Here is a 15,385-nt window from a genome sequence, read left to right on the forward strand (position 1 = left end):
ATGTGGAGGCCCGCCGCCCACCCCTAGTTATTGAAAGATGTTGTCAGCCAAAAAGAGTGCCCCGCTTTTGCATTACGTAAAAAGAATTTCAAACTTAACATGAGGAGACGTAATCTCATATAGAATCAAGAAGTGCACACATGGACCTAATTTTGTAAAGTCATGCTTTGGAATCACTATCATCATCAACATCAAAACAACGACCAACATTATTTGAGAATCTGAGATCACAGATGCAGCTTATGGAGAGAGAAATTCCCATGTTATATTATGAGAGTTTAAAAAGCCAAATTGATTAACAACTACAGGTAAAAGCTACATAAATCTACAATTTCAGAGGCAGAGATATTCATTTGGCATTTCATATATTTTATTTGCATTAAATCTGGTATCTATCCTTCCACAAATGAGTCTTTCGAGGCAATGCAGATGCGGGGAAGGTTGTTTCTGGAGCGCCATGAGATTTATATAACTTAAAAAAAATGTTTCGATAATTTGATGAAGTAAGATGATATAGAATCATAAGGTAAATATATGTAAAGTGCACCCAATGACGACGCATCACAAAGGTTCAGCGATGACATCCGGCTCCTACCCCATTGACTGCCACAGCCCTGCAAGCACCAGCAAACACAAAGTTAAGTCCAACTATATTCCAGTCGCTAGTTAAAATACAAGTCCCACCTGTCATATAGAGCATATAGTTTCTTTTTTATTATTAAGTCAAGCAGAGCATTTAGTTGTCACAAAAAATATTGTAAAGGTCAGTTAACAAATTCTGGATCATAAGGAGCCAAGTTCTATGCCATCAGAATATTTTAAACATCATTGTAGCCCCAGATGCTTAGATATTCATATGATTATGAGAGCTTCTCGGCTGGATGCGGTGTAAACCTCAGTTTTACACCCTAATGGTACACAGCCACATCAGCTAGGTAATATTGTTACAGTGGACACAAATATGGCAGAGCAAATGGAAAGCTTCTGTCAGCCGGTTCTCAAGCTCTCTCTCTCTCTCTCTCCTCAAGCCAGCCCATCGCTCTCAATTACCATGATCATGAATGCTCCACATGGCATTAACAACACCAAGAAAGATTTATTCTTGTTCTGTTGTGCAAGCTAACAATTCAAAACTTAACCTAAATGATCGTCAATATCTATTTATACCCTTTACAACATTGGTCAGATGGTCAAACGTGAATTTAGACATAATGCGCACGCCTTTGGACAGACACCCAAGAAGCAAGCATCCAAGCAAGAAATGATCTGTAAAACAATGGATTACCATAACAACCCCCCTCCCCCCTCCCTTCCTAGTCTTGCCTTCCTTCTGGTGGGAACAGAGTGTTTTTTCTTTCCGGTGATAATTATCACTCCAGCAAAGCAACTTTTTTTTCTAAATATTTCTGCCATGAACCCAAAGCGCTGAACCCGTCTTAGCCATGCCAGAATAGTAATCGCCCACATTTGCTACAAATAGTGGATCCTTATCTTCGCTTTTAAACTCACCTGGAAAACCTTGAAACAGAGAGGTTGAGGACAGAATCGGGCTTGAGAGAGAGAGAGAGAGCGACTGAGGGAAGGGTTTGTGCCTTGTGGCTCTGACAGAGGGAAAGTCAGTTTTATCGGCAGTCTCTAGGTCTATGGTAAGCATAATAGAATGCTAACGTGTCTCTCTCTCATTTGGAGGCTCCCCATTTGTTTTAATTTGGGCTGCATCACAGACGATCAATATATGACCTCTAGAGGTATGTTATCGGCTTTATATTCTCTGTATTCCTTTCTCTGTTCCCTCATCGAACAAAAAATATCATCATCTTCCTCCTCCCATTTCTTCCATCTCCATACTCGATTTTCTCACAGTTACCATAACTCCAAAGTTCCTAATTAATCTTGAAATGTACAGAAATAAAAACGAAAGTATTCTGCAGAAACTAAACTGGGCTGTTCTATTCTTTTGTGGGATAGTTTTTGTACACAGAGAAAATGGAGAAATAGCTGATGGAAATTAGAAACTAATCTGGGTTGTTCTAATTTTTGCAGGATAAATTGGGGTTATTCATACACGAAAATCTGCAACATTTTAGAAAGCCCCTCAATCAACCAGAAACCAAAAACCCATATTAAAAAATTTGAAATACACGAATCAAAACATGGAAAGTTGAGGAGATGAAGTAGACCTTCTGGACTCTCTCAAAAAACCTTGACAGAAGAGTACCCCAATCCACTTAACCTTAACCAGCTTGGCTACCCCAAAATTTCCAGACCCAATTACTTTTTTTTTTTTGGATCGGTACAGACCCAATTACTTTCAAAATCTCATTACCATTCCACAGTTTCAGAAATACCAAAATAGAAGACTAGCCAAATCAATCTCTATCTTTCCCCAGCTACCCACTGTATTCTTGTGGTGGAGAGGTTTAGGCTGAGTATGGGTGTTGTTCAGCTCTTGTATTCTCATCATTTGGGTCGTATACAAGGCAAAATTCAAAAAGTGTTGACAGCAGTGAACCATTGAGAGATTAGAGACATTATGTTTGAGGTTAGAAGGAAAATATCGGGCAGGGTAAAAATTGTAGAAATTGGCCAGAGGCCCAGGTGAGCGACCATGGCCCCAGGTGGCAGAGACAATAAGGTAAGTCTGGAAATGCAGAGGTGCAGATGGGGTTGTAGATGAGGGAGATGCAGAAAGATTTTATTCATGTGGCGTCAATCTACTGAGACACCTTTTACTTGAACACTGGGAGATTGACGTTTCAAGCTCCCATTGGGTGGTGTTAAGTACCACCTAACACCATGTCTGACCAGAATTTAAATTCTATATACATCTATATATTATATAGATGTATGTATCTATTGAGAGAGAGAGAGAGAGAGGCGTTCTAGCAGGTTAACTCAAATTTTGACCTTCACTTGCTGACACCATAGTGTGTGCAAACATTGCAAATTAAAGTAATCAATTCATTCACTAATACTTGGCTGGTGTTTAAAGAAAAGTTTTTTTTTTTTTAATTAGTAAATAGGAATTTTATTAAATATAGGTAAAGCCAAGTACACGGAACATATACAAGAACCCCACCTATTCATGACTGTCTAAAGATACAAGAAAATCATGTACATTCATGTCATTAAAGTCTATTACAAATGACCAATAGAATAATGTATGAAGAAAAGAAGTTCTAATCTCGTCCATTGTCCATTCACGATCCTCAAAACTCCAACCATTCCTCTCCATCCATATGCACCACCATAGGCAAATCGGTATTTCTTTCACATTGCTGCGATTTGAGAATTACCTCGAATGCCTTGCCAGCTGGCCAAAAAGTCAACCACCCTTCTTTGCATTACCCAAACAAGTCCCACTCTAGCAAAAATATCATTCCATAAGCTCATAGCTACATTACAATACAATAATAGGTGATCCACAAACTCCCCACTTTTCTTACACATATAGCACCAATCCAATACCATCAATTGGCGTTTTCTTAGATTATCTAAGGTAAGAATCTTCCCTAGTGAAGTTGTCCATACAAAAAAAGAAGCTTTTAGGGGGGCCTTAGTCTTCTATACGTTCTTCCATGGGAATGTTCTTGTAGAATGTGTCATGAGGGACTTGTAGTATGACTGTACAGTAAAATTCCCCTTCTTGGATTGTGACCACATAATCTTATCTGCTCCTCCAATCACTCTACAAGTATGCACAAGGTTGAAGAAATTTGTAAATGTGTCAATTTCCCAATCTTGGGCAGCTCTAAGGCAAGTGATATTCCACTGAGGAGAGAGCCACTAGAGAGATCCATGAGCTCTGCTATGGAAGCCTCCTTTCTTCGGGCGATGCCATATAGTGTTGGGTAGGCTTCTTTGAGGATTCAATCTCCACACCATAGGTCATTACATAATTTAATTCTGGAACCATCCCCAACTACAAAACGTGTGCATCAATGAAGATTGGTCCAGCCTCTTCTTATTTGTTTCCAAATCCCAACTCATGTGATCCGCTCATCCCATTCAAGTACCATCCTCCTAACAGTCCACCATATTTCAACTCTATAATCACCCTTGGGCCTCCATATAGCTCCCCTCTCTTCGTAGTATCTCCACAACCATTTATCCAATAAAGCCTTGTTGAAAACCAACAAATTCCGAATTCCCAGCCCGCCTTCTCGTATAGGGGTACAAATTATAGCCCAATTCACCAAATGAAACTTGAATCCCCCCCCCCCCCCCCTCGCCCAAAACAAAAACAAGGAAGTCTCTTTGCAATTTCTCTATCCAATGAGCCCCTTTGCATGGTATTGGAAATAAAGATAAGAAGTAAGTCGGCAGGTTGGATAGAGTACTTTTTATCAACGTAACTCTACCACCTTTGGACAAATACATACTCTTCCAACTCGCCAGTTTACGCTCCATTTTTTCCAACACTTCATCCCAAATAGACAGTGATTTAAAGGATGCACCCAATGGAAGACCGAGTTACTTCATTGGCAAGGTGGAGACTTTGCATCCCAGCATATTTGCCAAGCTCAAAACACTTGGAACATTTCCCATCGGAACTAATTTTGACTTGGCAAGATTCACTATCAAACCTGAAACCGCTTCAAAGCAAAGTAAAGGAGCTTGCAAGGCTTGAATATGATTATGACTAGCCCCACAAAAGACAAGAGTATCATCTACAAATAAGAAGTGAGTCATCTCAAGTGTGCCAATTCTTGCCTCCCCTACGACAAATCCAGATAAATATCCACCTTCCACAAGACCTGCGATCATTTTACTAAAAGCTTTCATTATGAAAACAGAGAGTAACGAAGATATGGATCACCTTGCCTCAAACCCCTTGAACTTCCAAAGAAACCCATTCGGATACCATTCACCAAGATAGAGAAATGTACGGTGGAGATGCAAAACTTGATTCAAGAGCACCATCTCGCTCCAAGTCCACACCTCTCAAGCATGTGTAACAAAAAATTCCAGTTTACAAGATCATATGCCTTCTCCTTGTCAAGTTTTGCATAATAACCAGGGTTCACCCGACTTGATGCAACTCTCCAAGCATTCATTGGCAATGAGAACTGAGTCAAGGATTTTCCGACCTCGGATGAATGCACTTTGGAGCTTGGATATGATCTTCTCCAATACTATACTCAATTGGATAGCCAATACCTTCGAAAGGATTTTGTAAATTCCACTCACCAAGATAATAGGACAAAAGTCCTTAATCTCCACCACCCCAGGCTTCTTTGGGATAAGAGTAATGAAAGTAGTATCAAGGTTTTTTTCAAAAATACCTCATTAATGAAAATCTTGGAAGAAGCTCATTATGTCGTCTTTAAGTACCTCCCAACATGCCTTAAAAAAGGCCATAATGAACCCATTAGGACCCGGATAGGTATTTAGGTAATCAAAGATATTATATTCATAGAAATAGGCAAAGCCTAGGTACACAGGAAGTATACATGAAGAACGCCTAACTAGAGGTTACAATAAAAAGAAGAAGATCATGGACACTAGATCCGTTACAAACTATGGCCCCCGCCCATAAGAACAATGACTTAAAAAAGAAAAATTTTAGCTCATCCATTGTTCTCTCTTGACCTTAGAAACTTCTAGCATTTATCTCCCTCCAAATACACCAACAAATGCATATTGGTATCAATCCCCAAATTGCCGCTACCTGAGAATCGCTGTGTAGTCCTCTCCAGCTTGCGAGGAAATCCACCAATCTACAGGACATAACCCAAGACAATCCAACCCTTGAGAAAAAATCATCCCACATAACCTTGGCCACCTCACAGTGTAGCAACAGATGATCAACTGACTCCCCATGCTTCTTACACATACAACACCAATCTAGGACAATAACCCGTTGTTTCCTCAAATTATTTGTAGTGAGGATCTTATTCAAAGATGCTGTCCAAACATAAAAAGCTGCTTTTAAAGGAGCTTTCGTCTGCCATACGCTCTTCCATGGGAACGTAGACATTCCGGAGTTCGTAAGCTTTTGATAAAAAGAACTAATAGAGAAAATACCTTTCTTAGAATGATTCCAATGCATCTTGTCTCTAGTGCCCCTTGAAAAACTTGCGGAATATAATGCTGCAAAGAGCTTTGTGATAGGCTCCAACTCTCAATCATGGGCTACCCTAATGAAGTCAATATTCCATTGAGGGTTGCCATTTGAAAAAACCAGAAGGTTGATGGCTCCTTTTCTCTAGCGAGAGCAAAGATAGCAGGGAAGGTATCTCGTAGACAATGGCTACCACACTATTTATCAAACCACAAACAGACACGCGAACCATTGCCCACAACAAAATGTACATGTCCTCGGAAGGTCCCCAAAGACTCCTAATTTTTTTCCACAACCCCACTCCATGAGTGTCTCGTACCTCGTTTGAGCACATCCTCTCCAAGCTTTCCCGAACTGTGAATCTATAACAGACTTCAATAAGGCCTCCATTTCGTTTTGGTACCTCCACAACCACTTACCCAAAAGAGCTTGGTTGAATTTCATCAAGTGGCGAATCCCCAAACCACCCCCAAAAATTGGGGTACAAATTGTTGACCAATTAACCAGGTAGAATTTGAACTCTTCTCCCAATCCACTCCACAAGAAATCCCTTTGTAACTTCTCAATGCGGTTAGCCACCTTTGTGGGAATCGAGAACAAAGACAAAAAATAGGTGGGTAAGTTTGAAAGAGTGCTTTTAATCAAAGTCAAACCGCCTTTAGACAAATATAGCCTCTTCCAAGCAGCCAATTTCACTCCACCTTTTCGACACATCATTCCATATCCTTTCAGATTTAAAGGAGGCACCCAAAGCTAAGCCAAGATACTTCATAGGAAGTGAAGATATCTTGCATCCCAAGGTAGTAGCTAAAATCTCCACATCGGGGACAACCCCCACTAGCACTATTTTCGACTTTGCAAGATTGATGCTCAACCCTGACAAAACAACAAAACAAAGGAGTAGCGCCCTCAAGGCTTGAACCTGACCAAGGTGTGCACCACAAAAGATGAGCGTGTCATCAGCAAATAACAAGTAAGAAATGTTGAGGTCGCTAGTTTCCACCGAAAAGCCATGGAGCAACCCACTGTCCACCAAACCCTCAATCATATTGCTGAGAGCTTCCATGACAAATAAGAAAAGTAAAATAGAAAGTGGATCTCTCTGTCTAAGACCGCGAGAGGAGTTGAAGAAACCTACCGGTGAGTCATTTACCAAGATAGAGAAACAAGCTGAAGAGATGCAAAATTCTACCCATTGCTACCATTTCCCCCTAAAACCGCATCTTCCAAGTAAGTAAAGTACAAACTTCCAATTGACATGATCATATGCTTTATCCATGTCTAACTTGCAAAGTAGCCCGGCTTCTCTAGACTTCAGTCGACCATCCAAAACTTCATTTGCACTAAGTATCGAATTGAGGATTTGTCTACCTTTGACAAATGCATTTTGTGGCTTCGAGATTAGTTTTTCCACCACCGAGCTTAATCTGTTCACTAACACTAGATAAAATCTTGTATGCCCCATTCACAAGACTAATGGGGTGATAGTATCTCACATCCCTAGACCCCAACTTTTTAGGAATGAGGGCTAAAAAGGTGGCATTGAGACTCTTTTCAAATCTAGCATTAGTACGAAATTCAAGAACAACTTGCATAATATCTTCCTTGACCACCTCCCAACCAGCTTGAAAGAATCCCATAGTGAACCCATCCGGACCGGGAGCCTTATCACTTGCCATACCTCTGATAACATTGCACACTTCCTCTTCTGTAAATGGCCTCTCCAACCACTCTACGCTCTGCTAGTCTAATGTGGAAAAAGACAAACCATCCACTTCCGGTCTCCAATTGTGCTCTTCAGATAAGAGTTGTTGATAGTATTTTTCAATGTGATTTTTTATTACACTCTGATCCGAAGAAGTTGCCCTATCTACCATGAGTATATCAATAGTATTGTTCCTTCTGTGAGAGTTAGCCATCCTATAGAAGAATTTTGTGCATCCCTCCTTAAGCCAAAGTATTCTTGATTTCTATCTCTAAGAAATTTCCTCCATCAAAGTTAACCTTTCAAAATCAGCAACTACCTGACTCTTGCGAGTTTTTTCAGGTTCAGATAGGGTTCTGGCCTCCTCCTCGCCTTCCAGGCCCTGTAGCCCTCCACAAGAGCTCTGTTGAAACACATTGACAAAAACTTGTTCATTCCATTGATTCAAGTCCTGTTTCAACACTTTCAACTTTTTTGCCATAATGAAGCTTGGAGAGCCTTGAAAACTGTAGGAAGTCTACCATTGTCTAACTCTATTCACAAAACTGTCAATTTTAAGCCACATATGCTCAAATTTAAAATACCTTCTACTCCCTTGAATGCTTCCGCAATCTAAAATGATGGGAAAGTGATCAGAGCATAAACAGGGTAATCTTCTTTGAGCTACATCCGGGAAGTGTGACTCCCAATGGGGAATTAGCAAAAATCTATCAATCCTCGACCAAGATGGATAATCACAGTTGTTAAACCAAGTAAACGTGCCTCCTGATAATGGAATGTCCATGAGCTCCTGTTTTGAAAAGAAATCAGAAAAATCTCTCATGGTTAGAGTGATGTGAGAAACACCCGACCTTTTGCTTGGGAAGCGAGATATGTTAAAGTCCCCTCCAATGCAACTTGGTAATTCCCACCAACTAAGGACTACCGCCAATTCTTCCCACAATAACCTTATCCCTGAGTCAATATTTGGACCGTAATGCTAAGTAGAATAAAACAAGTAGAAAACACCAGCAAATGCCCATTTGAAGTCGTCTTCTAGATCAACAAAAGAGCATACGACCGTAAAATCACTCACACACTCCTCCACCCTTTCCACCACCCTTGTGTCAAACATAATTAGAACTCTCCCAGATGCTCTTTTTGAAGGGAGGTAAGACCACCCGACATGTTGACCTCTCCATAGGCTGTGAACTATTTGTCTTGTAATAGCTTTCAACTTAGTCTCTTGTAAGCATATGATATTCCCCTTCCATTGGCAAAGTAAATTTTTGACTTGGAGTCGCTTATTAGGATCATGCAGCCCCCTCACATTCCATGATAATATTTTTGGCTTCATGGGACAACTATTTTACCCCTCCCCTTACAACGCTCCCGATTAGAGCTCTTCTCACCCCCATCCCCCATGTTAACTTTTGAGTTCTCTTTCCCTTTTTTTGGCCGAAGCCATGGATTGATCGGATTTGGATTGGGCATTCATAGCCTCAACGACTGTAAGTAGGGCCATAAATTCAGCTTCGAAATCCCCGTAAGAATTCCTACTTAATGTTTAACGTCCATTGCTCTTTGGATAACCCAATCTGATACCTTGGGGTGAAAAGAATTTAGAGTAGGTTCTTCCTCTCCATCTTTGGCAGCATTGAACACAACCAAAGTACCACCCAAATCAACCTCCCTCAAATCACCCATAGGATCTACGCTTCCAAAAACGAAATTTTTTTCCGGTGATGGAGTAGTGGATGGCCCAACAACCAGATTAAAGGCTCCCATCGTTGAGTTCTGTGACTTCCCATAGTGCTCCAAGCCTTCCATGGACTCTGCCATGTCCTCATCCAATGATTGCCCACTCCACTCCTACCGTGAACATCTCAGGAGACAAAACCTTAGCCTTTGCCGCCGTGATGATTGGGGACAACCCAGAAATAGCCGGTGACTGAGTCTGTGGCCCCCCGAGATCAGAAACCTCACCCATTGGTTCCGAGGATGCTCACATAGGATTCTGTGCAGGATCTGCCGCGAACCTCTCAGAAACCGACACCATCGCCTTCGCAGTCGTGATAATTGGGGACAGCCTAGATAATGCAAGCGACTGAGTCTGTGGCCCCCCGAGGTCAAAAGCCTCGCCCACGTTGTTCGTATATGCTCGCGTGAGTATCTGCGCAAGATTTGTTCTGGCCAGCATCGAGGTTGCCGGGATCGACGACGGTGTTTACCGGTGCCGAGGTAGGAGGTTCCTCTGGCCGGTGTAGCGGCAGTGGGTCCATGGGCCCCGAACTACCTTCAGTCCATGAAGATGGCCCAGAAGAAGATCCCTTTTCGAAAACGGGCCCATGAACCTTGGGCCTCCATTTCAGCTTACGAAATTGATTACTGAGGCCCAGCCCATTCTAGGCCTTCCCTTTGTCTGGCTTCAACTTTCCTAAATTTAGAGACTGCAGGCTATGGCCCAAGCCCAGGCCCAATCCTTTGTTTATTTTAACAAAACAAGCCTTAATCTCCTTTCTTAAAAGCTTCATTTCCTCCTTCATGCTCGTAACTTACTTTTTCAAACTAAGGAGAGACCTCTACAACTCACTTTCTAGTGGACAGAGTCCCACTATCGTCTTCCCACTCCCCCTTTCATGCCAAAGCCCTCCAAAAGATCCCTTGCCATGTCCCCATTTTTGTTTTTTAAACCATGTTCTAGCGCCAAGGGGTGCCTCGAACCTCCATGCATTGCCGCCCCACTCCCTGCACCACCCAATGCCGCCTCTGCATACGACTTGGACTGCCTCCCAGTCTCCTTCCCCTTCTTTACCTCTCTGACCAGTTGTGGAGCATGAACTAGAGCCTTCTTAGCTAAGGTTTGTATAGACAAAAACTGCTTCAACTCCATTGATAAACTCTTCCAGCCCTTTCCTTCCACTCCTTCTGGTATTGCTAAAAGACTACAACCCCCATTGCCACCACCATAATCTGTTACTTCCAAGAAGTGCCTATAAGCATTAGGACCTCCTATGAGCAAACATAGCTTTGATTCCATCCCTATAAGTCTTGTAAAAATCTTTCCTCCCCCCCCAAAAAAACACATTCTTCCATTGTACTAGCCAACCAACAAGCACTCGCATGGCTGAGCACCATCTCCTTAGTAACCTTCCTTCCCCTCTCAGTGATGCGATAGTAATTGTAATTTCCACCCTCCATAGACAAAATAAATACCTTTGTTTCTATTAAAAGATGTTTAAGAATGCCCATGATTATCCCAAAAAAACAATAGAGAGGATTAAAACAAGATGATTCCGGTGAAAAGTCACTAGAACAAACTTCCCATCATATGTGTGTACAGAGAGAAAATTCTGTTCAGAATACTACTGGAACACACTCCGGGAGTTAATATGTCTTGGTGTTCTTCAAAATGGGTGCTTAAGAAAGTTCAAGAAATTCAGGTATTTAGAATTTAGTACCTAGCATTACTCGTTATAATGCTCGGTAATTTAGGTACTAGCATTACCCATCTTTAGAATGTACCTAGCATTACCCATCTTAAGTACCTACCATTACCCGTCTTAAGTACCTAGCATTACTCGTTGACTACTTACTGCAAAATTGGGATTTAGAATTTAGGAAAGTTTCAAATTGGCTAGTCCTTTTAGGGTTATAATGCAGATGTGGCTAGAGTTTATCCTAAGGCATTGCATATGGTATTGGAGCCACCTAGTCTCTATATGAAGCTAGAGCATTGCATAACATAACCCTAAAGAGGACATAAGAAAATTAAAAAGAGTTTGTAACACCCCAATCCCACATTGGGAATATGAATAACCCACCCACATACAGTGGATAGGTTATAAGTCCCATAGTGGTTACTAAGTGGCTGCTTGGGAAACACATCCCATCTTATCTCATCTCATCTCAAAATTTCTCAAAATTTCCTTCCCAAGCATCACACAAACACAAACACTTTTCAATTTCAAATTTTCAACTTTTGTATCTTATCATTACAACTTTCCCAAACTTCCAAACAAAACACAATAAATAATTCAACTTTTTCAAATCCCAGAACAAAAATAATATCAAAAAATTATATTCTAACAATATTTTAATTTTATAATATTTTAATTCAACTTTTTCCTTCTCCTTTCCCAAAACCCGATAAAACATCTTATTAACTCAAACCATTTCCAAACATCCCCTAAGTAAATGATAATGTACTTCATATGCAAATCTAGGAACCTTCAAATTGGTTTTTGGGTTATAGCATACATGTGGCTAGTGCTTATCCTTTGTCATCACAAAAATGCATTGAGCATAGTAATCCATGCAAATCTAACAAAGACACGTCTCAATTTGAAGCAAATATTGACTCAAAAAAATATACAAGACCAATGTACAAGAGATGGCACCAGGAAGGATGTAATCTTGCCAGGTTTGAAATTGTGGATGACATGCTTGTCCTAGTCTAAACTTAAATTTTGAAAATTCTTCAATTTTAGAAGGAAAAAAAAAATCATAAAACACAATTCATGCCAAGGACCTCAAACATTTTTACAAATTTTGTCATGAGACCCAAAATGCCAATTAATTTAAGATGTAGACGGTAGAACTTCACCTAGACAAGGGACAAGGTTCTGACCTATTTCCTCACATTTGGAAAATCACCATAACAATGAGCCATCACTTTTTTTATCCTCTTTTTCTCTCTTTCATTTTACAGTGTGTGTGGACAAGAAGGGGCTACAACAAAATCCTAACCACTAAAACGCAGGTATAATCAATCTCTCACATCCTACGCATTCATCTGTTTTTAATTTTCTAAAATTCAGACAGAGTTCAAGTTATCAAAAATAAAATCAGGCAACTTTCAATGTATAGGTGAATAATACGAAATGGCATCAGAAACAGGAAAGACAGCTAGTAAAACAACAGGCCTTCATAAACAGTACGCAAGTAATTCACATGTCCATACAAAAGCAATTAGCCTTAAACAAACATCAACGATCATTATGAACAGGCATTTATCATTCTTAATACCAATTTCAAAAGGTACAAGCTTGATTGTACTTACTACCCCATGCTCACAAAGGCAAAACTCTTATGCTCACAAAATTCAAAGACCTTTACTAAGAAAAGACTTCAGAAAGAACAACTCGATTTATGGGATAAACACTTTCCTCTCTACTAAGAAAATAACTGTTTGCAAATAATAAACCATATGAACAACTCGATTGCAAACTAAATTTACACACCCACAACAACAACAAAAATCTGGTATAAATTAGAATGGAAGCTGAAATTAGTAGTTCATGACCTCGAGTTTTTGGGTAACTGAGAATATCTAACTAATTTGCCATTTATTTCCCAAATACAAACAAACCTTATTGTGACCCGACCTATTTTGTACACAAGATACCACATCCAAGAAGAGGATAACAAAGTGAAGTTCCTTTAGGAGTTAGATCAAACTCCAAGTAAGTTCTTTTTGATAAACCCCAATGGAGATCGGTAGGATTTTACAGATACCAAAAAAAAAAAAAAAAAAAAAAAAAAAAAAAAGAGGAAGTGAAAACAAAGAAGAAATACAAACTACATTGGCAACAGAAATTGCCTCCTCGACCCTGTCAACAGATTATATCAAGGGATCTAGTTAGGTTCTCAATCCAACCTTCCAGTCCTTCTAAACCATCTATACCCTGCCAGAGAAGGCAAAACAACTGTCCCCCGCCCTCTCCTACTTGGAACTTGTGTTGGATGGTATGGTTCACTTATAATTAACCAGCTAGGCAGTATAAAATAAAGTTTTAAGTAAAAGAACTTCTACTCTTACAAACTGAAAAGGCATAGAATTTTGTTAGTTTCCATATTTTTCCAACCCAACCAATCACTCCAGTACTAAATCACACAAAAACTGAGAAACGTTGTAAAACAAAAACGAAACCCCAATTGAAAACCGATGGGTGCAATAAATTATCATCATATTTTTGGTAAGTAAATAGAGATGAACGTTAAAGTAATGTAGGAGCAACGCATGCAACAAACTATATAAGAAAGAACGAGAAAGAAATTGGCTTGAGCAATACGGCACTGCATTGCGTTCAATTGGCATTATAAATTAATTAATTGCAAATGGAAGTCCCAAAGAAAAGACACTCACTTCCTATGCCGCTTCCCACGCTTGGGCCCCCAGCCCTCAAGCTTGGCGACAGGACAGCCACAGCGCGCGCGAAAGAGCAAGACGGCTCGGCCATTGGGCGGCGCTATCTTCCTAAGCTCGGATCGGAGGCACTCGTAATCTGGGTTAGCTTCGCTTCCGCCCTTCCAGGGCAAGCCATCGATCTCCTTGGACTTGGCGGGAGATTTCACGCAGTCGTCGGTCTGAAGCTGCAAATCGAACTCCATGGCCTTCTTCAAGCCCTTGCAGGCAGGGTTTTGACAGCGCCGGGATCGGGAGCCGCAGCAGAAGTCAGCGAGGGCAGCGGAGATGGCAAAGAAGAGGAGGAAGGAAAGAAGGTAAGGGACGGAGAGATGATGAAGAAGAGGGGAGAAGTGGGAGAGAAGGAGGGAGACGGAGTGGAAGATGTAGGAGAAGTAAGAAGAGAGGAGGAAGGAGCCGGAGAAGAGGACGAGGACGAGGATGAGGAGGTCGAGGGTGGCAGAGGGAGAGTGCTTGCAGAGGGCAGGGTTAGGGTTAGAGTTAGAGTTAGAGTTAGGGATTGAGGATTTCTGGGGTTTGGGGAAGGTTGCGTTGGAGGCCATGGCGGTGAAGAGGAGGGGGCGCATGTTAGTGAAGTATAGAGTTTGAAGGAAATGGGTGGAGGTGGCGCGCAGTATAGCGGATGGGTGCGTTGATTAGAGGGTGGCTGGTGCGCAGGATTAGATGGTGGAGGATGCTGCATGAGCCTCAAGAGAGGGAGAGTGGAGGAGGTTGAAAAGAAAAAGTAAACAAATATTTCATAATGCCCTCATTTCAATTCTCATCATCCTCTTATTTTATAATGTGATATTAGATAATTAGATATTATCTATTAAATTTTACTTATAAATATATTATCTAATATCACATCATAAGACGATAAGAAAATAATGTGAAAATAGATAATGAATAAATTTACTCATTTTGTAAGAGAAAAGCTCAAGGGCAGTTGGGTGCATTTCATATTTTTACGCCCATCAATGACAATTTGCCACATAGAAGTTGCAGGAAACTCATTTCTACACTCATTAGCAGCGATTCCTCTTCCCTCTCCCTCGCACAGCGATTCCTCTCCCCCTTCCTCGCGCAACACCGATTTCCTCTCCCTCTTCCCGCACCTATTTCCCCGCAGGCCTCGTTGAAATTGTTGTCGTGAAATTACACAGCCTGAACGTTGTGACCTTTGGAGTCCAATCCTCGATCTACTCTGCAACCCCCTCCTATATTTCTTCTCTTTGCTATTCTTCCGCTTCCTTACTATTTCTCCTAGATGTGAAGAATCATGCATATGGTAATATTTATTTGAATATGGAAGAATAAAACAATAAATAAAGCAAGGCAATCATAACTAAGTTATTTACTTGTAGAAGTCACAATGTATTAGATTTTTTAACAAACTCTCAATCCCTCTCAGCCTCTTCCTTGTTTCTTATTTACACAAAATCGTGTC

General features: G+C 40.8%; 1 protein-coding gene across 1 annotated transcript; it reads right to left on the bottom strand.

The window, feature by feature from the left end:
• Nucleotides 1–245: 245 nt before the first annotated feature.
• On the bottom strand, nt 246–14,590 carry LOC121242294 (uncharacterized protein At5g19025-like). The gene is made up of 2 exons (XM_041140182.1): nt 13,897–14,590; nt 246–614 (listed from the first exon to the last, which is right to left on the bottom strand). The coding sequence occupies exons 1-2, from the start codon at nt 14,520–14,522 to the stop codon at nt 572–574; spliced, it is 669 nt and encodes a 222-aa protein (XP_040996116.1). The 5' UTR covers nt 14,523–14,590; the 3' UTR covers nt 246–571.
• Between the last annotated feature and the right edge of the window lie 795 nt (nt 14,591–15,385).

The sequence above is a fragment of the Juglans microcarpa x Juglans regia genome, chromosome 1D, assembly GCF_004785595.1.
Source record: "Juglans microcarpa x Juglans regia isolate MS1-56 chromosome 1D, Jm3101_v1.0, whole genome shotgun sequence".
Classification (NCBI taxonomy): domain Eukaryota; kingdom Viridiplantae; phylum Streptophyta; class Magnoliopsida; order Fagales; family Juglandaceae; genus Juglans; species Juglans microcarpa x Juglans regia.

Excerpts from the sequence above, each read along its gene's own strand:
- LOC121242294 (XM_041140182.1), bottom strand. The coding sequence starts at position 14,522 with ATGCGCCCCCTCCTCTTCACCGCCATGGCCTCCAACGCAACCTTCCCC. Across the intron at positions 615-13,896 it reads CGTGGGAAGCGGCATAGGAA|GGCTGTGGCAGTCAATGGGG; the intron begins GTGAGTGTCTTT and ends TGGTGCTTGCAG.